This window comes from Gossypium hirsutum, chromosome A01, assembly GCF_007990345.1.
Source record: "Gossypium hirsutum isolate 1008001.06 chromosome A01, Gossypium_hirsutum_v2.1, whole genome shotgun sequence".
Taxonomy (NCBI): Eukaryota; Viridiplantae; Streptophyta; class Magnoliopsida; order Malvales; family Malvaceae; genus Gossypium; species Gossypium hirsutum.
Genome location: NC_053424.1, coordinates 42,943,113 through 42,966,926, shown reverse-complemented (window position 1 = coordinate 42,966,926; position 23,814 = coordinate 42,943,113). Strand labels below are relative to the sequence as shown.

At 31.7% G+C, this 23,814-nt stretch overlaps 1 protein-coding gene and 2 long non-coding RNA genes across 7 annotated transcripts; 1 reads left to right on the top strand and 2 right to left on the bottom strand.

Moving 5' to 3' along the window:
• Positions 1-5,223: 5,223 nt before the first annotated feature.
• LOC107918162 (uncharacterized) lies at positions 5,224-11,741 on the bottom strand. Its single transcript, XR_001689954.2, has 5 exons — positions 11,600-11,741; positions 11,405-11,503; positions 10,828-11,041; positions 5,578-6,007; positions 5,224-5,482 (listed from the first exon to the last, which is right to left on the bottom strand). It is a non-coding gene; the product is annotated as an uncharacterized lncRNA (long non-coding RNA).
• Positions 9,664-20,712, top strand: LOC107918161 (transcriptional activator DEMETER). Of its 4 annotated transcripts, none has more exons than XM_016847693.2 (21): positions 9,664-9,823; positions 10,255-11,027; positions 11,360-12,199; positions 12,386-13,345; positions 13,464-13,814; positions 14,364-14,454; positions 14,539-15,922; positions 16,034-16,113; positions 16,278-16,362; positions 16,456-16,547; positions 16,630-16,698; positions 16,775-16,811; positions 16,921-17,003; positions 17,848-18,282; positions 18,652-18,688; positions 18,772-18,829; positions 19,086-19,225; positions 19,318-19,383; positions 19,600-19,714; positions 19,814-19,852; positions 20,247-20,712. In XM_016847693.2, the coding sequence occupies exons 2-21, from the start codon at positions 10,484-10,486 to the stop codon at positions 20,360-20,362; spliced, it is 5,622 nt and encodes a 1,873-aa protein (XP_016703182.1). In that variant the 5' UTR covers positions 9,664-9,823; positions 10,255-10,483; the 3' UTR covers positions 20,363-20,712. The 4 variants fall into 4 exon arrangements, with proteins under 4 accessions (XP_016703182.1, XP_016703181.1, XP_040967128.1 ...); XM_041111194.1 differs by lacking the exon at positions 9,664-9,823 and adding an exon at positions 9,866-10,011; XM_016847692.2 differs by having other exon boundaries at positions 11,360-13,345.
• LOC121228063 (uncharacterized) lies at positions 13,814-23,188 on the bottom strand. Of its 2 annotated transcripts, XR_005925577.1 has the most exons (9): positions 23,014-23,188; positions 21,391-21,575; positions 19,792-19,889; positions 19,593-19,693; positions 18,147-18,329; positions 17,788-18,032; positions 14,532-15,826; positions 14,284-14,446; positions 13,814-13,969 (listed from the first exon to the last, which is right to left on the bottom strand). It is a non-coding gene; the product is annotated as an uncharacterized lncRNA (long non-coding RNA). The 2 variants fall into 2 exon arrangements; XR_005925578.1 differs by lacking the exons at positions 21,391-21,575; positions 23,014-23,188 and adding an exon at positions 20,128-20,258.
• Positions 23,189-23,814: the final 626 nt, after the last annotated feature.

Here is a 23,814-nt window from a genome sequence, read left to right as displayed (position 1 = left end):
AAATACTATTTATCTCTCGATGTCACAGGTCAGACCAGGTCAGGGTAAGGTTTTCATGGTAGACCATATCGATTTGGGATTCATATCTACCTACATGACTTCCTGGGGTTGTCGATCCTAGGGTTTAAGTTCTTCATTTGCCAACCAATTAATCCACTAAGAAATCCTACATAGTCATCAACTATTCCCACATCCACACATTAATATTCCTAAGGGATTAGCTACTCATGGATCTAATGAACATTATAGATTTGAATTGGAACCGAAACATTTGCAAAATCAAATAAAGAGATTAGAAAGATTTTGAATATATATTGAAACTTGAAGCGTAATTCTTGACAAAGTCTAATGAATCCACAATTCGGATCTCTCAAAGAACAAAACAAGAATAGAAATAAAAACTAAAAGTAAAGACATAAAAACTAAGAATGAAAATGAAATTAAAAGGGAGGCAAAAGCCCACTAAATAGTTCTGAACAATAGTATTTATAGGCCTAGGTTAACAGCCTCTTGTTGACTTAAAATGATTGGCTAATCTTCATTAAAGTATGTTGTACAAATGAAAACACACTTGCTTCATTAAGTGGTCACATCGCATAGGTGTCGCGACACCCTCAAGCTTGTGTCGCGACACTGATGCTAGATTGCTTCTTTGGGCGTGTCTTCAGGGTTGTGTCACGACACCCTATGGTTTGTGTCGCAACATCCTCGACAAATTGCTCCTTATGTATTCTACTTGTTTTGTTGCGACATCCCAACTCCGTGTTGCAACATCGGGAGTAGTCCACTGTATTTTTTCCCTAAAGCGATGTCTTGCACATTCGCTTGTCATATTAGTCTACCTTTAGGCCTACTTTAGCCCACAATGTCATATAAAATGCCTAAATTGCTCATTTTATTATCTAAGTGCTAATGATGAAAATTAAGTAAAAACATAACTAAATTGCTTTCTTATGAGCTCATTAAGTACAAAAAGGGATTTAATTTGCTACAACGAATTGCGGCAAATCAATAGGTCTCATTGAATTGGGTGTAATTGAAGCACCCCAATTACACTTTCCAATTCTTATGGGGTTGAAAATTGGAGTAATTATGTGGGTAATTACACCCCAATCCAATTACCCTATGACTTTCCAAACACTCATACATGATTTAGCTTTTAGAAAGATTTTTTATACAATTTAAGTTATAAAATTTATATTATAAACTTTTAAAGTTATATTATAAATCCTAAAAAATAAATTATAAAAATAATTTATGTGTATTTAATAAAGTTATAACAAAAAATTATATTATTTCATTTTTAAACAAATTCTAAAATTATGGTCAAAAAGTATATTATAAAAAATGATTTACATATTATAAAAGTGTTATAATATACTCATTTATAAAAAAATTATTGCCAAAAAATATGAACATAACTTATTTTTGCGCAAATGCTATGTATTATAAAAAAATAATTATCATTATTTATAAAAAAATATTATATATTTTTTCCATAACTTATTTATAAAAGAATAACTTTCTAAATTTATGAAAAATATATATTATTTATAAGGAGTGTAATGAAAGTTATTAGACACTTCAAAAAATTATTAGACACTTTATAAAACCTCTTTTATGAAGGTTATATATTACAAAATTTTATATTATTTTAAACCTAATTTATGTATTATAAAAAGGGTTATAACTTAGCATAAGTCTTTTTTTCTAAAATGAGTTTATATGAGTTTTTATAATCAAGGCTATAGACTTTTTGAACCGTGAACCCAAATATTATGTAGTAGATGCTAATTATTCAAATGCAAAAAGTTTCTTGCACCATAACATGTGGTATTATACCATTTAAGAAAATGAAGCCAAATACAATCACCAGAGATAGCTCGCAAGCTTTTTAATTTGAGACATTCAATGTTTTAAAACATGATTAAGAGAATATTTTTTGTTTTAAAAAAAAATTTATCATATTAACAATATCACCTTAGTATAATAATAATAATAATAATAGATTGTACTAGCATGTTGCTTACTTTATAACTTTACTCGTAAGTAGGATTGAATGATTCATACTTTGTGGAAGAAGGAGATTTTGATAATCTTTACGATACAAATTCAAATGATGAACTTGGTCAAAAACCAATAAATAACAGTAAAGAGTATATATTAAACGTTAAAGAGGAAATAACCTAACAAATATGAAATGCTGAGCACTTAGATAAATTGGAATATGATGTAATCATATTATCTATTACTTTCTTAGACTAATATATTGCATATGATGGTTTGATTTTAATTTTTGTTACTCATTTAGAAATTCTTTTATCATATTAATAATTTTTTATAATAATCAATATTTTTTAATATATAAATTATGTAATTGTGTAGTACAGTTTATACTACTAAATATGACATAAGAAATTAATATATAATTACATTTTATCAACCAAATATATTAAGGAATTACAATTCTTTGTAATTATAAGAGTATAATTACCACTTCAGTAATTACATTTTCATCCAATTACTTTGTACTATCCAATCAAACCTTCAGTAACTTACTCTATTAAACGATAAATGATATTTTTTAAACAAAAAAATGTTAACTCCGCTAAAAATTAACCTTATTTGATTCTTTTTTTATTAATACAAGAATTAAATTGACAAACATAATATTAGAAAGATTAATTTAATCTAATCTATACAATAAAACAAAATTTTAACTATATTCACCCTTAAATTATATAAAAAAAATTAATCTCCCTTAAATTTCAAGAAATAAAGGTGATGAAAAAAAATGTGTTTAGTTAAAAATGATTTTAAAAAATAAAATTAAAAATCAATAAAAAAAACCTTCTGCTGAAAATATTTTTGTAAAACTATAAAGGTAATTTTTTTAAAAAAATAATTTTTAAATATCAAATTTATTACCCTAATTAAAAATATATAAATATAAGACTTTTTTTTAAACTTTATTTTAATTTTAACTAAACAAAAAGCAATCATGTATTGCAATAAAAATACAGTTTAATCACAGCCAAAGTTGAAAACATATGTTTAGTAGAGTTCGAAGAGTTGAAAACATATGAATGATTTGAACCTGACAAACGAGCTGATTTATGACAGGTGACAATTGATTCAGTGTTTACCATACTCAGCTCCAAGAAATGTCGAGTCGTATTCAAGAACGATACACTGTTAACGACTGAAACTCATGCCATTAGACACCAAACAACTAGGCTTATTTTTCAAAATGACCCAAAATATTTTATTAATTACGAAAATAACTTATTTACAAAATCTTGTATAAAAATGATTTATTTTGAACAATGAACTTTAGCGTCGTCGTTGTCATTGACGGCACCACCTTTTATAATTGACTAATCATTGGTTAGTTTAATAAAAACTAATTTTTTTGGGTGCTGATGTTGGCATTTGCGACATCAATATGTATATTTGTACAATCACTTAAAAATAGTGATATTTTGTAAGAAAAAAATAATATTTTTGTAGGTTTCGCTGTTGTCATTGGCGGCACCTATTTTTTATTTTTTATAAACTTGTGTCAGAAAATATGATGAGATAAGTAAAAAAAATTTGGTGTCGTCGTTACCTTTGCCGACACCTCTCTAATTTTTATTTTAAATAAAAAGGTGAGGTTGAAATGAAAAAAAAAAAGAACCTGAGCCTCAAAAGAGATAGGCTTTGCACTAGATGCAACAATGACAAAGTGAATCATTGATCGAGTGAAACAAAGAAAAGAAACTAAGTAGCAATTAATTAATATAAAAAATGAAAGTTGATATCATTTGACAATTAATTAATGCATTTACTTCTCCATTTTCTTTCATTCCCAAGGTGCATCCTTTTTCCTTCCATTTGCTTTAACTTCTTTCCTCTTTACCTTTCCATTTTACTCTTCTTTCTTTATTGCATTCATCCCCTCTTTCTTCTCCCTGGTTCCAACAGTTTTCCCTTCTTCTTTTTTGTTCCAAGCTTTTTTTTTCACTTTTTTAATTGTTTTATGGAAGATCAAATTTGTTCAAGTTTCAGAAAAGTTACAGCATTCAACATGCCTTTCACTCGGAACCTCTATTCTTCATTCATTATTTCTGCTTCCCTTCTACTCTTCTCTTCAACTTTGCTCTTTTCTTTTTAATTGAAGCTATATTGAATTTTTAAGGTTTTAAACAACCATAAACGGTGTAGTTTTAAGTTTTAGGTTTGAATTTTTTTATTAAATTAACTGGTACCGCCAATGACAACAATAGCAAAAAAAAATCAAATATTTTTAAATATTCTTTTTTTGACTAGTGCCACCAAGAGCAACGGTGGCACCAAAAAACACTATTTAAAATAAAAACTTGTCATTGGCAGAACCTACTAAAATAATTTTTTTTTTAGGGAATAAGATATTTTAAACGGGTGGATACATGTATTTATACCTGTGCCGCCAATGTCAGTAGTGGCCCTAGATATGAGTCAACTATGTACATGATTTTCAAGGTAGGTTATTTTTTTAAAATAATTAAAATTTTTAGATCATTTTTATATTAAAAAATGGTCAAAGAACTAACATATGGAATCAACAAACTCAACAGGACATACAACAAATAATCATATTTTCTTTGAATTAAAAGTTATTTTTTTAATTTCATGTATTATTTATTTTATTATTTTCCATATATATCTTATTGAGTTAATTAAATAATAATTTACATTTCATTAAAAATATTTCACAATTTCACATTATCCCAGTCAATTATTTTAACGATACTTTCATCAAATTTGTTAAAAAAATAGTTTGGAAAAAAAAAGTGTTGACCGTCAAAAAAAACTCAAAAATACAATTAAAACTATTCTGACAAAAACTGCAAACCTTAATGGCTAAATTTGTCATTAAACCTTAATTATTTTTAAAAAATTATTTAAAAAACTTACAAATAATGTTAAAGCCATACAATAAAAAAATTCTCAAAATAAATCTAAAAATTCAAAACCCAAAATTATTATTAAAAAAAACAAAAATCCAATTAGTTGAAAAAAATCCTAAAAGACTAACCGAACCCATATTACTAAAAAGGAAAAAAAAATATTTTGCTTTTTGTATCAAAACCACAACCATACACAAGTTCAAAAGACAAAGTCAAATAAGTTCCAAGACAGATTCCACAACAGTAGACTAATAAGTTCCAAGACAGATTCCACAACAGTAGACTATGACCATGATGCGATAAAGTCTTTTATTTTATAGTTATAATAATTAATTTTACTGTCACTGTTATTTTTAACTTTACTGAAAGTAAACGCACTTTAATCCAAAGAAACCCTCTTCTGGTTTAACTGTTTTTCAGCTATATTTTTAATCCTTGGTTCTTTGTCCCCAGTCAAGTAACTTGAATTTTCAGCTCTCAATTCCTCCACCACATTCCAACTGTTACCTCTTGATGCTTTCTTTCAAAGACATTGGAACCGCACACCCATTCTACAACCAAAATAATTAAATAAAGAATTTCAATTTCAGCACTCATAAAAAGAAAAAAAAAGTTAAATTCAATAAATAAATTTACAATCACGTACCTCTTTGTGAAATTAGTTTATCACTGAGGTTCAAAAATATTTTTGAAAAATTTGATAGTGTTAACCATTGCTGTCAAAAAGTACTTTTAAAAAGATAAAATATCAACTTTAGACATGATGTCGTAAAGTAAAATTTAATGGAGAGATAAAAAAATAACTTCATTGAAAAATGCTTCTCCAAAAGTTTCAAAAGCCAAAATTTTTAACTTTTGGCTTGGGTTAAAACCCTAGTTTAAAATCAAAGTTTGGTTTGAAAAACTGCTTGTTTACCAAATTTTTTTGTTTGAAATCAAGGTTTAAGCCTCAATGGTAAACACAACTGTATGATCACCGATAATTTTTTTCCGCTGCTTGAATAAGTATCGGAAATGTAAATTTGTACCCCCAATCCACAATAACCATGGATAACTCAAAGTATCGAGTGAATAACCTGAAAGTAAGAAGAGAACAAAATTTAACAACTAGGTTAACGTTGAATGAGTAAGAACAAGAAGATTATAACACAATGCTATCTTAGATGAATTGGGAATCAACAGAGCACTCGATGAATTGTTCATGTAGAGTTTGGTTTTTGTTTGTTTATTAAACTAAATAAATGAACATGAACAAGATTTTAAATAAACAAATCGAACACAAACAAAGCTTGTTTAGTTCATTTATGTTCATGAACAAACTCGTTTAATAAATCATTTAAAGGTTGTTTATTGTTCCATTAGAATATATTAATAAAATTATTAATATGTATATTTGATTATTTTATATCTAAAAAATAATATATATATATATGTTGTTTATTTGTTAGTTATTAATGAACATGGTTCGTAAACATACGAACCATGTTTGTTTAAATTAAACAAACAAATTTAAACATATATAATTTTAAATAAACGAAAACAAACTGAATAAAAATAAACTTAAAAATAAATAAACGAAGATGAACAAGGTTGATTCTTTCAAACTAAATTGATTTACAGCCCTATAAATCATTAAAATACCACATAGGTTCTGACATGAAAAAAAAATGCCATGTGTTAGAGTCATAATTTGCCCCTGCTGCCATGTTAGTTTTTTTTGTTTTTACCTAAACTGCTTTAGCTTTTGGAATCAAGTGTTTGAGGGAGCAAAAGGAAAAGTAATTCTTTTAATATATATATATATATATAAGTGGGAAAAAAATACTACAGGACTAATCTTATATAAAAGTCATATTTTATTATTATTAAAATAGTAATTTGGGTAAACCCAAATTATTTAAGACAAACTTTAGGTGGAAATTTAAATAGGTGTATTAAGAACATATTATTTTGAGAAATCTTTTCTATGATTTCAATGGAAGAAAGACCCCCAAAATTCACTCAACTATAAGAATTACTTCAGTAGCTATTGCACCTTAGATTTGTGCTAATGTCTTGATTATACTTGAATCCAAATATCCCAAGGGATAAAGTCAATTTGGTCAGTACCATTAATTTCATAATTCATCTTCTATCATCTTAGCACACACTTAGCCAAAGGTCAAACTATCCCTCCATTTGAGTTGGAACTCAGACAAAGTTCTGAAATTTTTCGCAGCTCTCCCGGCCCCAATTCCTATCTTATTATAATTTTTTTTATTTACTTATAAAATAATTTTGTAAATAAATAATACTTGAAAAGGAGAAAAAAAAACCAAATCAGGTAAGAAATTTAAGAAGGCCCAACTCAGCCAGACAGCAAAATCTGCCTTGATTCATATTTTCCATTTTATTTTATTTACTCATTAATATATGTTGTGAAGAATAATACAAATTATATATTTTATTTACTGATGAAACATTAATATACTGAGAATGTATCAAATAATGAAATATGAATCAAAAATGCAAGTAATTATTATTAGATTTTTGACTGAAATAAATGATAAGTTTTACGGTGTTCAACAATAATATATGTTTTTAAATTATATATTAATAGTTGCTTTTTCCATGTTATGTTAATCTATTTAATGAGATTTATAGATATGTAAGTTTCAATTAGCTATGGTTTAATTTCCCATTTGTCAACAATTAAAACAATATTGAGTAGATTGTTAGGTGTTTCTCTTCAAAAATAGCATCTAACTTTATATAATATTTTTAAAAATTAAAAAAAAAACTGAATATTGGATATTTCCAATGCATTTTAAATAGCTAATTTCTCTTACACATTTTTCCTATTTTTATATTTTTACTATCTCTTGAATCTATTTCAAATGCCCATATTTAAGTTAGCACAATAATTGAGAAAATTTTAAAATATATTAAATTTTATAAAAAAAATGCAAGTAAATTATAGATTTATGGTTAAAACATGTTTGCCCAAATATTTGAAAAATGACTACTCAAATTTAAAAAAATAAATAAAATTATGAGATGAATTAACTAGATCTATAGTAAAATAACTTTTATTGATAAAATAGTACAAAATTAAATAATTGTGTTAATTAATTTTGGCTATATTGGTGGGACCTTTTCTTTAAAAGAGAACAATTTTTTTTTTTATTTTTAATTTAAATTAAATCCTCATTAAATGAAAATTAAAATAATCAAAATAATCTTTTAATTAAACATAAAAATGTGTTAGATCAATTATTAATTTTATTAATTTTTTTAAAAAATATAATTTAATCTAAACTATATGTGTAAAATAAAAATTATTTAATATTATCTTTTTATTTATTAATTAAAAAAAAGACTATACAAAATTTTAAATATCGTATAAAAAAATAAATATAAACAAAACCTATAAAGAGATTATTTTACATTACGGCAACATGAAATGAGAGAATATAGTACGTAACATCATGCAGGCAAGCATTTAAAATAACTTTTATTATTATTACGGTTTTTATTTTAATGTGGGCACCCCTTCTCTTTTTGGTTGTGGCAGTCCAGACTCCAGTAAGTAAAAAAAAGACCGGCCGGTTCAGTTCAAAGCTAAATCACGTGTTTAGGTCATGTGGACCAAAACCACCACGTGTTCCTCTTAAAACTGTTGTCTTTTTGGCAAGTGACATATAAAGTAAATAAAACAACAATTTTTTTAAAATAGAATATTATTATTATAACTATCAAGAAATATAAATTTATTAAGTCAGGCCTAAAATCCATGAAATTTCACCACCTGCCGTTTTCATATAGATTTGCTTCTAAAATCTATAATTCTAATTTAAACGTTTATAACCAATTTCTTTATTTTTAACACACACACAAAAAAATATATATATATACATATTTGAATGAAAATTGTACGGGACCATAAAAACTACTGTTTTAAACCTGTCCAATTTACATAGATTATTATTATTTCCACAAGTAACATGTGTTTTTATTTATTTATAACAGTAACTTCTTTTACCTCCATTAAAATGGGTTAAATAATTTCCCAATTTTAACATTCAAAACAATTTTATTACAAAAACATGAAGACAGATCCATCATTTCCAATGGTATTTGTCTCATTCTAACTACATTCAAATAAAACATATTTTTCTCTTTTTCCTTATGGTAACACAAAAAAGAAAAAAAACTCAACAGGGACCAGAGTTGCCTTGGATCAAGGAAAGAAAAGGTTTAGAATTTCATTAAAGTAAAAAATAAAATAAAATAAAATAAAATAAAAAATCACCACAAAATTTTAGAAATCATTTACTTCATCAATAATTATTATTTTTTTGAAAATGCAAAATTAAAAATTCACCACTTAATTTTCAAGAAAAAAAAAGTTAAAAGAACAACTAATATTCCTTGCTTCATTGCCAATATTTTTTAAAAAAGTAAGAAAAGCAAGAATACATGCTTGCAAAATATATTAAAATCATAAAAAAAAAAAGAAACACATGAAAACATGAGGTTGTTTAAATCCAACATCATATCAATTGAATCGAAGTTAAATTGGTTCTCCTATGAACCACTTAGAACCAATTGAATCGTAAAAAAAAGCGAACTAAATTTTCTTTATTTTATGAACTTTAAATAATTTATTTAACTAAACCGGATTCACGGAAATAAAGTAAGCATTAATACACTAATAAATAATTTAGGGGTGCCCAGTTTTGTAAAACACTAAGTGGAGTGCCCAAAGTGGTAGTTTTAAATTTGATGAATTAAAGTTTTTCATTTTTTTCTCTCTCTTATTTTTTTCTCCTGGTTTTACCATAGAAACTGACTGGTTTTTTTCCGGCATTGACTATGCTCTGAAACCAAAGCTGACCCAGAACAACATAACGGTGAGATTACGCTAAGCATTAATATGTATTTTTTTTTATATAAAATTTTGGACATTGATTTATGGTTTTAGCTTGGTTCATGTACATTGGCATAAACTCAATTCAGCTGTTATTTCTTTAATATCATCAACAAGAATCTTCGAAGATATTAGCTAATTCTTTTAGTTAACAAATCCTGATTTAATTATGTGAGTAATACAATTTATTTTTGTTCACAGAAATTGAATTACATGACTTTTTTGCTTTTATCTAGTTTCCCATTTCGTTCATGCTTTCCATATTTTTCCAGGACAGAAATGGTATGTTAACTTTTTATTAGTTGTTGGGAATTTATTTGGAAATGGCTTTCTAAATCATTTATTTATATCTTAGATGCTGATTTGTTATGCTAGTTTTCTACCTGAGACATTTCTTTTATAAATTATTTTCAGGTGTTTCTGGGTTTTTTTTATGTTGAGGATGTTAGGTGGAGATTGGGTGATTTGGGAGGAAAGGATAAAGCAATGGGGTGGGAATTTTTTCTTGAGAATATTGGAATTTTGGTGATTTTCCTGGAAATTTTTCAGGAATTGGACCTTCTTTAGAATTTAAAGTATTTTTTTCCAAGAATAAAAAGTGGAAGAAAGAGCTGGTTCAAGGATTTTTGCGTTACAATCCAAGATGAATTTTGGTGAAGATTTTTCAATTCCACAGGGAAAAGAATTCGAGTTTACGGATTCTTGGATACCGGTAACCCCACAAAAGCCTATCCCAACAGGATCGAATCCGATCCAGGTGAACGGGCAAGGGAACCAGTTTGGAAATGAAAATTGGCAGGAACTTGCTGAATTTCCTACGGGATATGTTCAAGATATCCTAAATAACAATGGAGTTGCTCACAGTTTCAACCAGGATCAATATTTTGGCAGCATAAATTTAGCAAAGAATAACAGGATGATCAATAACATTGCAGGTTCTTATAGACTTGTTCTTCAAAATGAAAGCTCGAGTTGGAATGATCATACCTGGGCAAATCTTCTGGCAACCAGAAATGCCGCAGATGGTTTTGCCTCTGCAAACAGAATCGCCAGCTTAGGCAGCGGTAATACACTGCCAATTCCGAATTTGCATCCTCAAGACGAAAACTGGAGACGTTCCAGCTCACACCAATCCTCAAGTTCGCACTTCATGAGAAATACCGACGGCTTCCTCCAGATGCCGCAATGTAAGTGGTTAAACCTGTTTAAAACAGAAAATTGTGCAAATTTTCATTTTACTTCCAAACACAAGTATATGGCAATTGATTTTACTGTTTCTTTTACTATAGTAGTTCAGAGTTCATATGTAACAGACGGTTTGCGCTTATCCTGCAGAACTTTGTAATTTTTCATTATTGCAGATTCTCTTTATTAAGCTAACAGAATTCAATAAACTTTATATGAAATTGTGCAAGTCCGTTACAATGCCATGGAAAACGCGTCACGACAACATTGGTTCAACCAAATGTGCTTGATTCTCGTCATTAGTAAATCTGTTTATTGAATGTTACTTTTACAGATGGATTTCCGATACCTTCTATGCCAATCTGCAATTTAAACTCACCAGCGAGGACAGAAGTCGGTGCACCCTCTCATTTCAACACCTCATTTCAATCCTTGCTAGCAACACCAGATCAAACACAGAAGACAAGGAAGCAGAATCCTGCAGCAGACGAAAACTCAGTTTCTGAAAAGGAGCAGGAAAGTATAATTGTATGCAATAAAAAGGAATTTTCTCAACAGAACTGTGATCTCTTACAGAATATTGTCAATTCATCATCTGTGATCATTTCAGCACCAATGGAGGAAAAGGACTCTGAAAGGGGAAGTGTCCAAGGTATAGATCTGAATAAGACTCCCCAGCAAAAACCACCTAAACGAAGAAAACACAGGCCCAAGGTTATTGTGGAAGGCAAACCCAAAAGAACTCCAAAGCCGACCACTACAGCAAACGTCAACTCCAAGGACAACCCAAGTGGGAAGAGGAAGTATGTACGCAGGAAAGGTCTGACAGAACTAGCAACTCAACATGCAGATCCAACAAAGGCGTCTGACTCAACTGCTGGAACTCCAGCGAAGAGGAAGTATGTACGCAAGAAAAGCCCAAAAGAACCAGCTGCTGAACTGATAGGTTCTGCAAACAAATCTGCTTGTGATGCTGGGATAACTATTAGGGGGAAATGCATGCACGAGACCAACCAGAAAGAATCAGCAAGTCCGCAAGGAGATTGCATAAGGGACTCTGATCCTAGTCCCGTGTGTGCTCCAAGATCCTGCAGAAGAGCATTGAATTTTGACTTGGAAAACACTGGAAATGGAAGTCTGGCTGGTATACTTAATCACCAAGAGATGCTCAGTAGTAAGTCCTCTGAATCTCGCTCCATGGGATTTTCCAGTGTAGGAAATAGTGGGTTTAAAACAAGATTCACTACACAGTCTAATCAACAGAGTGGATTGGCTGTGGAAAACCCACAACTACAAGCTGAATGTAGTCACTCCCCCTTCATGAAGAAAATGATGCCAATTGATTACATGTCCCTGCCAGGTATCACAGCAGCTACAGCCTCCCGACTTCAAGCAAAGGAGCTGATGGAAAATGTAAATGTCATGGCAAGGAATGCAAACATGTATGACATTGATTTGAACCAAAATAGCTACAGAAATGGGTACACTTCCGCACAGCAAGCTATCCAATTTGTTTCACAAAGAAGAAACTGGGAAAATATTGATGGGACCAAGGAATTCATGTTTGAAGGACACCCTCAGTCAGTAGCAACAGTTTTGTCCAACTTTAATGAAGGTAGGGGATCCAAGAGAGATCACTATCATGCCATTGAGCAGGGACAATTCAGCACAGCAGGTACTATGAGTTCCTTGCTATCCCAAGCGATATTCCAAGCGGATGAAGGTTATAGAAATGGCTGCAGTAATGAGGCAGCCTTTCCCCAGGCTTCGAAAAGAAGGATAATTGAGGATGAATTCCATGCATATAAGTACGGAATGAAGTGTTCAGTGTCGCATGCTGCAGGACTACTTCAAACAAAAGGCACAAATGATGTTAATGCAGGAAAATTTACATCACTGAGAGATTGTGGAACATCTGATCCCCATTTTCGAAGTGATAACATAGACAGGAGAAAAGGTAGCGTGTTTAGCCAACTCACAGGGAACAGGTATGTAAACTCTACAGCTGGTGATCTGACTTCTTCAAAGCAAAATATTTTGTCCCAACTGCATTCAGGCATCGAAAAAGTAGGAAACATAAATGGGTTAGCTCTAGTCCATAACTTAGCCACAATTGAGAACCGCAATCTTCTTCTACCAACTACCCCTGAGAAGGTCTCTACACCTCGAACTGGATTGGTTGGCCAAACATTCCATACCAATGTTTCAGAAAACAAGAAAAGAGAACCTGGTCTGCCCAGAAATGTTCCATTCACAGTTGGAAAGATGGTGCAAGAAAAGAAACGAGTGTCTGAGAACCAGCAGTCCACCAAAGCAAGAGGTACTAACAAACTTTTATCTTTCATCAACTGTAGTACCTTGAAACTCTTGTCTACAAATTTTTCCCAAAATGTTCTACTGACCACCACTTCATCAACTGTTCTTGGTAAAATATGCAGGGCCATCAGCAAAACATGTATCTCTCAATCCAGTCGAGGAGATAATTAATAGATTCAAGGGTCTCACTCTTGAAGAAAAGAACAACAAACCCAAGGCAGAACTGCAGAATGCACTTGTTCTATACAATGGAGCTGGAACAGTTGTCCCTTTTGAGGGGTTTGAGTCTATCAAGAAAAAAGTACGACCTAGAGTGGACCTTGATCCAGAGACAAATAGGGTATGGAATTTGTTGATGGGAAAGGAGGGAGAAGACACTGAAGGAACAGATAAGGAAAAATGGTGGGAAGAAGAAAGGAGAGTTTTTCATGGCAGAGTTGATTCATTTATAGCAAGAATGCATCTTGTACAAGGTACAGCCTTTTACATGTTTGGTCCCAATATTCTGTAGTACAAAGAGTTCTGCTTCTGCTCCCCAGATTAATGTCGTCCTGGACCTTTTGATACATGATAAAAACCATTAGGAGTGTGTTTTTTGTGCATTGGGGTATAAGAAACACTGGTTTGCCTGCATAAACAACAAGATATTACAGCATGATAAAGAAATATTTCCAGCCATATTCATCACAAAATTGCCAAGCTAGCATAATATTCACTGCTCTAAAACTACTGGAACTTTTTTTTGGTAAAATAGCTTTATGGCATCTGAAAATTGAAGTTCACTCAAACAAGATAAGAACTTCAAATAATTGAACTACCATAATAGAAACTATATATTTATACTACAGCTCCGACTAAATCTAAGTTCCTTCATGAGAGAATTTGGAATTTTAGTGCCTTTTGTGTAGCCCACATGCAACAAATTGTATCGATCAAAATTACCTTAATATTCAGCATAAACACTTCACTTGGGTCTTGTAGATTGTAGCATGTATGCTGACCAGTGTCATAAAACCTTGCAGGAGATAGGCGCTTCTCAAAATGGAAGGGATCTGTGGTGGATTCTGTAATAGGAGTCTTCCTAACCCAAAATGTTTCCGACCACCTGTCAAGGTAAGTTATTGTTCATACTGGAAGTACATATAAACATGAAAAATTGCAAGCAAAAAAACATTTTCCCACTTTCCTACCATGCAGCTCTGCCTTCATGTCTCTAGCAGCAAAGTTTCCTTTGAAGTCATCATGCAAAGGAGACTGCAATGCGGAGAGAACAACAATACTAATTGAAGAACCAGAAGTGTGTGAACTGAATTCAGAAGAAACCATCAAATGGCATGAAAAGCCATTCAGGCATCAACTTGACAGCCAAAGCTCCATGACTCCCAACAGGTCAACAGATTACCAGAGGAACAGTGAGTATTCAGGTATAGAGAGAACAAGCTTTATGGGAACATATAGTCAAAGCTTGGAGGAAGAAGTGCTATCATCGCAAGGTTCTTTTGATTCCTCAGTTATTCAAGCAAATGGAGGAATTAGAACCTACTCAGGCTCCTACTCAGAAACAGAAGATCCTACTATGAGCTGCAAATTCCTCAGCATTCATGGTTCAACCCTTGACCAGATAGAGAACAGTGCCTCAGTTGAGGAATTTTACCATTGTGCAAGTGGGAGCTCACAACTTCAAGAAGGAATAAAATATAAACAGTCAGAAGTTACAGAAGAGGGGCAGACATCAAGGCTGGAAAGAACAGAGAATCTCAAATGGTCTTCCTCATTCAATCAAGATAACAACTTTAGAAATCAACAATTTCGGGTACAAGTGTTTGGAGCGAGCAGCCATCCCCTACACATGACTTTGGAGTCTGAACCATGGGAAGGAGAAGGCCTTGAACCTTTCAGAGAAGAGTGCATGTCTTCCTGGGCTTCAACTGCTTCTGGACTCAACAAGCCAAAACAACCAGGTCAAAATGGAGGTAAAATCATGGTCCAACACAATGGACAACCAATAAGTCAAGATATGGCCACGACAACCTTGAATACCTTATCAGGTGAGCACGTAATGCACCAAAAAGAAGTCCATACTAGAAGTAATCAACTTTGCAACAATCATCAAGAAAAGAGGAAGGACTTCCAATCAGAAAGCACATCAGTCACAATGCCTCCAACCACTGATGCAGTAGCTAAGATGCAGAAAAGTACCTCATTATCTGCTGCAAATACCCACAAGCTCACAGAAAGACCTTCTGATATTGAAAGGATGACTGCATCAGATAAGGGCAAAGCTACAGAAAACAGAGAGGTTCAATCCAATGCAAAGGAACCAATGCATTCTTCTGAAAACCAGCTTGGAGAAAGTAGCAGCTTAAAGCCCAAAAGAAGAAAGGCTCAGGAAGGGAAAAATAATGCAACTGACTGGGACCAGTTGAGGAAACAGGTGCAGGCCAATGGTTTAAAAAAGGAAAGAAGCAAAGATACCATGGATTCCCTGGATTATGAAGCAATGAGAAACGCTAATGTTAATGAGATTTCTAACACCATCAAAGAAAGAGGGATGAACAACATGTTAGCAGAACGAATCAAGGCATGTGAAATGAATTCAATTTCTAAGTAACTAATATTAGCTAGGAGTAGCTCGAAGTATTTATTAAGCAACATTTACAACATATTTAAAAGTACTTGAAAGTTTTTGCAGGATTTCTTGAACCGACTGGTTAGAGACCATGAAAGCATTGATCTGGAATGGTTAAGAGATGTCCCCCCTGATAAAGCAAAGTAAGCCATCTCAAGTTTCACAGTTAATTCTTCATTGTTACAGTTATTACCTTCATAAATAACAAAAGCCTTCATGGCTTCAACTAAATCAGAGTGAATAACAACTGATCTCCTGCATCTATGAAGTTTATGTTAATGGCATCATAAAATTGTTTATGTTGTAGGGATTATCTTTTAAGCATACGGGGATTGGGGCTGAAAAGCGTGGAGTGTGTACGGCTTTTAACTCTTCACCATCTTGCTTTTCCAGTAAGACTCAGAATAAAAATTTACTTACAATTCTAGTTTTGACAAGATCAACAACACTGCTCATCCAATTTGTAACATTTACATTTTTTGAAGGTTGACACAAATGTTGGACGAATAGCAGTTAGGCTGGGATGGGTTCCTCTCCAACCACTGCCTGAGTCACTACAGTTGCACCTCCTAGAATTGTAAGTAATAGACATTTAACCACTTAACATCATTTTTTTCTCATTGTCTCATTGCTCACAGATGCTAATAAGTTCCTCTTAGGTACCCAATACTGGAGTCAATTCAAAAATATCTCTGGCCAAGATTATGCAAACTTGATCAAAATACATTGTAACCTCGTAACCCCTCTTTTAGATATATGTGAAATCATAAAAGACTTTTACTTATCTATGCACTACTGGTACAGGTATGAACTACATTATCAAATGATTACATTCGGAAAGGTATTTCACTAGGTTCACTTTTACATCAATGCTTCATAAATTAGAATCATGTTTTGAAGTCAGGCCTTTAAAGAGCAGCAATAAGCTCATGCACTAACGTGTTATGTAGGTGTTCTGCACAAAGAGTAAACCAAATTGCAATGCATGTCCAATGAGAGGGGAATGCAGGCACTTTGCAAGTGCTTTTGCAAGGTTAGTGTCCAGCCTATTTCCAGCTTGCCTTTATAATGTCACAATAACTCAGGCAGATAGAAATAAGCATTGCTCATCAGCATATATCTAAATTTCAGGCAAGAGAATCAATATCAGAATCTAAGTCTTTAAAGTGTTCTTTGCTGAGTTACTGATTAGTAATCATTTATTGATGTTTTACTTTTGTTATCTGCGTAATCATAACTAAGAAACATATATGAGAAACTCAACAACCTTAAAACATGCCAAGCCACTAGCTTCAACTTCTATTGGCGTCCAACATTGGTCTTTGTTCCCTAAGGCAGTAAAGGTCTTGAAGCATCCAAGAATAACTAGTATTTAATTTGGTATTCAGTCATTTCAATTGACAACTACCTGGATCTAAAATCACATAGATACTTAACATAGCCATGAATTAGTTGTGTGGTAGGCATCCCATTGATGTGGAAACATTAATTGTGCCGTGTACATAAAGGGGAGTCCAAGGTATCCCACTATAAAACAAAAAGGACCTGTCTTAAACCTTTCAAATTCCCAATAGTGTAGATGCTTCTTTCCTCTATGTGAAGTTGGCACACACATCAGCCAAGGAATCCAAGTCTCCAAAAAGCAAAAACAAACTAATATCCCAACAAACTTTAAAGTAATAAGATAAAAAAATAAATGCATATAGTGATAAAAATGAAATACATCCACCTTCAAGACCCAAAGAAGACAACTTAGGAGGATTAAATCAATGGTAAAAATAAAAACAGAAAGGTCAGGAACTCTTAAAACCACCTACCTTGGCTTCCAAAAGTCTGAACTTTATGTTTCACATTTGTGCCAACTTTCCTTCATGCAGTGCAAGGTTCGCACTACCGGGACCTGAAGAGAGAAGTATAACAAGTTCAACTGCTCCAATGATCTCTGAGACAAACCCTACCAGAGCTGGGAATCAAATTCCATTACCTCCGCCAGTGCATAACTTGCTTAAAGTAGGGCCTAATGTTGGCAACAATGAACCTATCATTGAGGAGCCTGCAACACCTGAACCAGAGCATGCAGAAGGATCAGAGAGTGATATTGAAGATGCAAGCTATGATGATCCAGATGAAATTCCCACAATAAAACTCAACATTGAAGAGTTCACAGCAAACCTACAGCATTACATGCAGGGCAATATGGAACTCCAAGAAGGGGACTTGTCAAAGGCTTTAGTAGCTTTGAATCCTGATGCTGCTTCTATCCCTACTCCAAAATTGAAGAATGTAAGCAGGCTACGAACAGAGCACTATGTGTAAGTGGATATTTTCCCCATCGTGTGACCAAAGTCCAAACACCAACCTATGATCATGGAAAACCCTGTTAATATAGTGGTCAGAAGGGGCTAAATTATTGAATGAAAATGGCTCATTAAAGTTCTATTAGCCCAGAAAATGTATCAGTAGAATACACTCTAGATAAAAATGTGCTCAACATACTTACTTCCTGCTCCCAAATTTGGCCTACAGTTATACTTGGAAATTGCTTTAAAAAGTAGACTTGCTGGTATAGAGGGAAAAGAAGTCTAGATCAGAGAACTTTGATGTCAACTAATTAGTAGTTTATAATTGTGACTGTGTGCAATAAACTACATTATATTCTGATACTAGCTGCAATGATGCAGATATGAGCTTCCAGATAAACATCCTCTCTTGAAACAGGTAAGTTATTCTTGAGTTCTCCAAAATTCTGCAATTTCAATGCATAACATACTATTCTAACTTCCATCTTTCAATATTTATAGATGGAAAAGCGGGAACCTGATGATCCTAGCCCCTATCTTCTTGCAATATGGACACCAGGTAAAAAGAATACCTTTGAATGTCAAGCTATATAAAGCAGGCTAAGAGATAGGCACAACACAGCTCATGCCGTTTATGATATACTTCTGTAAATAGGATACAATGTTAAGATCACACCATAGATTGTCGTTGTGTTAATAGGATATGTCATCATAGTTAGAATTCAAACTACACATTGACAAGTGCTACTCAAAAAGATGTTGTCTGCTTTACTACAAATTAATTAGATGAGCTTCTGTAAACATGTATTCAATAGGTGAAACTGCAAACTCAATTCAACCACCAGAACAAAGTTGTGGGTCCCAGGAACCAGGAAGACTGTGCAATGAGAAGACCTGCTTTGCTTGCAACAGTGTAAGAGAAGCTAACACTGAGACAGTCCGAGGAACCATCTTGGTGAGCAAGATTTACACATATATAAATGTTATGGAAGCACAATTCGCAAATACCTCCAAGATTCACTGACATTGGCATCACAATGTGTACAGATACCTTGTAGAACTGCAATGAGAGGAAGCTTTCCCCTAAATGGGACTTATTTTCAAGTTAATGAGGTAATCTTGTTCAGGCTATTGCCAACTCTAATTCTTAGAAGCCTCAGAAGTCAGAAGAAAGGGGTCAAGTGGGATCTGGGAAACCAGAAGGCAAAACCTTACAAATTATCTTTCAGTATTCAAGAACTAACATTTTGTTGATTCCTACACTCCCTAGCACGTATAATTTATTTCAGTATTAGATGTTTATAAAATTAATTTGCTATTACCACGCAGGTCTTTGCAGATCATGATTCAAGCCTCAATCCAATCGACGTTCCAAGGGAATGGATTTGGAATTTACCAAGACGAACTGTATACTTTGGAACATCTGTATCATCAATATTTAAAGGTAAGAAATTACCCACCAAGCTTTTGAACATTAAAATTGTTGTCCTGGTTCAGTAGTAAAGGAGAAAGGTTACTTACAAAACTAATCTTTGTCTACTAGGACTTTCGACCGAGGGAATTCAGTACTGCTTTTGGAAAGGTATGAAATTATACTTCTAAGTATTTGAATATCATATCTGCATGCAACAAACACAAGCTTCTCATTAGGCACACAAAGGAATGGTTATTTAATACAATAAGTTCATACACTTACAAATAATTTCCTACTAGAAAACCAGGTTTTATCATTTTTTTCTTCTCTAACATTTTGAACACTCTAAAAAGGTTTTAAAAAGCGACCATGCATTTATTGAAGAATAACAGCTATTATAAGACATCCCTAGTTCAAAATCCTTCCAGAAGTATTGCAATTACCATGGAATGAAGTTCAGTCAAGCCATATTTCACTCTTTTGAGAACTAGCGATGAATGATGATCTTGCAATTTAGCATGCTTTCACCCATGCACCTTTAACTGACTCAAATTATTTGCAGGATTTGTTTGCGTAAGGGGATTTGACCAAAAAACTCGAGCACCCCGGCCACTAATGGCCAGATTGCACTTTCCTGCCAGTAAGCTGGCCAAGATGAAGACTGAAAACAACAAATGAACCAGCCATAAAACAAAGATGATTGTTACCGCAAGGTACCAACTAGTGTTGATCCGTAAAGGTAACTAAAATAGCCAACCAGTATCTGCCCTTACAGAGAACAAAAATTTGCAGCCGTAGCAGAGAAGAAATTTTTTTACTGACATTGTTGTACACAATTGTTCTTTGTCTAACATGAGATGCATTTACCCATGTTAGCACATCAGAACGAACTGTTTGTTAGTGAAATTTTGAACCCCATGGTAAGTGGACCAATGTAGTCTGTCAATTTAACAAAACTGTGATGTTATTTAAATTCATGCTCTAAAGAGAGCCATTTTTTCAATAATAGCCAGAAATATTTTTCCCTACTCATGCTCCAATCTGTAATACAGTCTAGACTTGGCAATTCGTTTATCTATGTCTTGTGTTGTGTTGGTATTATTTTTCATGTCATATCATGCTTAAGGTGTTACATGCTTTCAAAAGAGTTGACATGTCAGAATTATATAATTACATACATTTTGACAATCGTGTATTCATATCATGTTACTTTTTCATGTCATGTTTGCGCCAATACATACGCATTATATGTGCAGATAGAAATAAAACAGTCACGATAATTGTTACACCCTGCAGTGGACTTCATATCTGCAATGATCACAACTAAGGCGTAGTTGAGTTCCATTACCATCTGTACTCACAACTTTTAGTGCTTCAACAACTATTTAACTTCAACATCTCATTGCTAATTTCAGTTTCATTTAGAGGACAGAGAGACATTTCTCACAAACCTTATTTACCAAACTCTTTCTACTAAAATAGAGAATGCTTTAACCTTTCAAATGGTAAAATATTTCAACAAGCTGTGAAATGCCTTATGCTTATAACATGATAAAAATAACATGAGGTGTAAAAAGCTTTCTTACCACTTAATTGCTTCATTGACAAGAAGTCACCCTTCATTATATTAGACTAGGACCTGGTCCATTACTTTGTAACAAGCCCATGGTTAACATCAATGTTTATTAGAAGGAAAAGATAAGTACCTTCTGCAAATACTTCTCCATTCCATTTATCCTCAAAGACGAAGAGAAAGACATCAACCACGCAATAGCTTCCATCTTCAATAACACATTTTGGTAACCCACTTCTCAAGGCTAAAGTAAATGATTTGATTTACTAAAAATGTGACAAGTACAACCACAGATAGACCTTCCCAATCTCAGCAAGCCTACATACATTCATACAAAAACTCATTAATGGAATTTCAAAGCCAATAATGTAGTATTGAGAAATAAATTGCTCCTTATTGAAATTGGGTTCTCAAACTTGGCCCAGATTTGGCATTTAGACTAAGATACTGCAGCAATTCATGGTGGCATATAAAGCAAAATATGCATGGTATATAATATAATTCCAAAAACATTCAGGGGCTTGTACATATACACGATGAAGGGATAAATAGCTTTTTCTTTGGGTACTAGGAAAAAGTGACATATAACAATAATAGAAAGTTGATAAAAATGCGTCTTGATTACACGTGTGCTTAAAACCTTTCCTAGTACATGTCTGCTTAAAATCTTTACTAGTAAAGGGGAAATTTTTTATATGTATATTTCATAGCAATCATCCAATAATCGTGCAAGAAAACTATATATCAAGATATGTATTTATTACAAGAATAAGTTAAAATTGTACGGAAGATTCATCATAAATAGCGATCCAAACAATTGTTTAACAAACAATTTACGAGCAGTTCTAGAATATCATAAAAGTACAAGAAATATTAGATTTAGCACTTTCACTTCATCTTCAAATTCTCACTATTTTATAAAAAAAATGATTTAATTCATTACAATATATTATACAGCAATATATAAATAAATAAATAAAAGAGATCTTAGATATCAAACTCACAGAACTACTTTCTTCTGCCTTTTTAAAATTTTCTGAATATCAAAACATGTATTAAACTTATACATTTGAAATATCATAAAATTTTATTGAAAATAATAAAAATGAAGTAAAAATGAATCTTAGAATTTATATTCTTCGATTCACTTGCTTCTATTTTATTTTTTCCTTCCATTTTCTTGTAAGCCAAATAACAATTTTATTATATACAAAATGAACCATAGATTCTTCACTTTCTTCCATTTTCTCAACAAACAAACAAGGATGAACAATTTTTAAAAAAAAGAAAAATATTTGATCGAGAACAAAACATATACCAAAAAGAATTTAAATCATTACATTAAAACATTAAAAGGAAAATGAATCTTAGATATTAAACTCATGGGATTTAACTTTCTTTTTTTTTCTTTGGGTTTTTTTTCTTTTTAATTTTCTCAAAATCAAAACATGAATAAAACTTAAAGCAAAAGGAATACATTTGAAAGATCAAAAAATTTCATTGAGAAAAAAACAAAGAAAAAGAACAATGGAATCTTAGAATTTATACTCCTCAATTTGCTTTCTTCTAAAAAAAAATTTCTTCCATTTTTTTCAAAAAAGCAAACAACAATTTTATCATCATACAGAATTTAAAAAGATCACAAATAAATCATAGATATTTTACCTTCATTATCTCAACAAAACAAACACACAAGGATGAACAAAGGGAAAAAAATCTAAAAAAAAATTTTAAAAGAACATAAATTAAACAATACCTTGGTTGAAATCATAAAAGAGATTATAAGAGTGAAAAGATTAAATGAGAGGGGAATCCAGCTAGCTATAGATTTGAGATAATAATAATACTTATCATCATTATTATTTATTTGTTATTAATATGGCATTTTTTGGGTTTTGATTTTTTTTAATTGATATTTATTGTATGGTTTTCTTTTTGCTGCCATTTGTTCTTCCCTCCTCTAGTTGGTTTACTGTGATAATCCGGAGTAACGCATGAATTTTGCTAAAATTTTATACAACTTTCCTATGTCATGGATACGTGTAACATCACTTGGCTCTACTTTCAATAATTACGTTTATGAAAAGTAGTTCATTCCCTCGTAATTATCGAATATGTTACATTATTTTATTTATTTTATTTAATTGAAATTTAAAATTTTATTGTTTGATTCGTAATATATAATATTACCTTAAAAAAGCAATATAATGCTACAAAAAAAAAAGAAATAAACCTTATGTGGCGAACTTATACACGGCCATTTGGCACACTAATATGATGACAATTATAATTAATAAATTTCATTAAATAAATCTTATAAGGTACCATAAACAAATATTTCTATATTAAAATAGAAAGATTTAACCAAAAATAATCAAAGATTATATTATTTTATTAAAATAAAAGGTAAAAAAATAAAAAGATTCAGGCTATGATAACCAAAGATTACACAAATTTTCATATGGGTTTATAACTTAAAAATTAAGTGTTGACTTTAAATTATAACTTCTGTATAGTGTATTACTCAAAATTAAATACATATTATAATTATATTGTT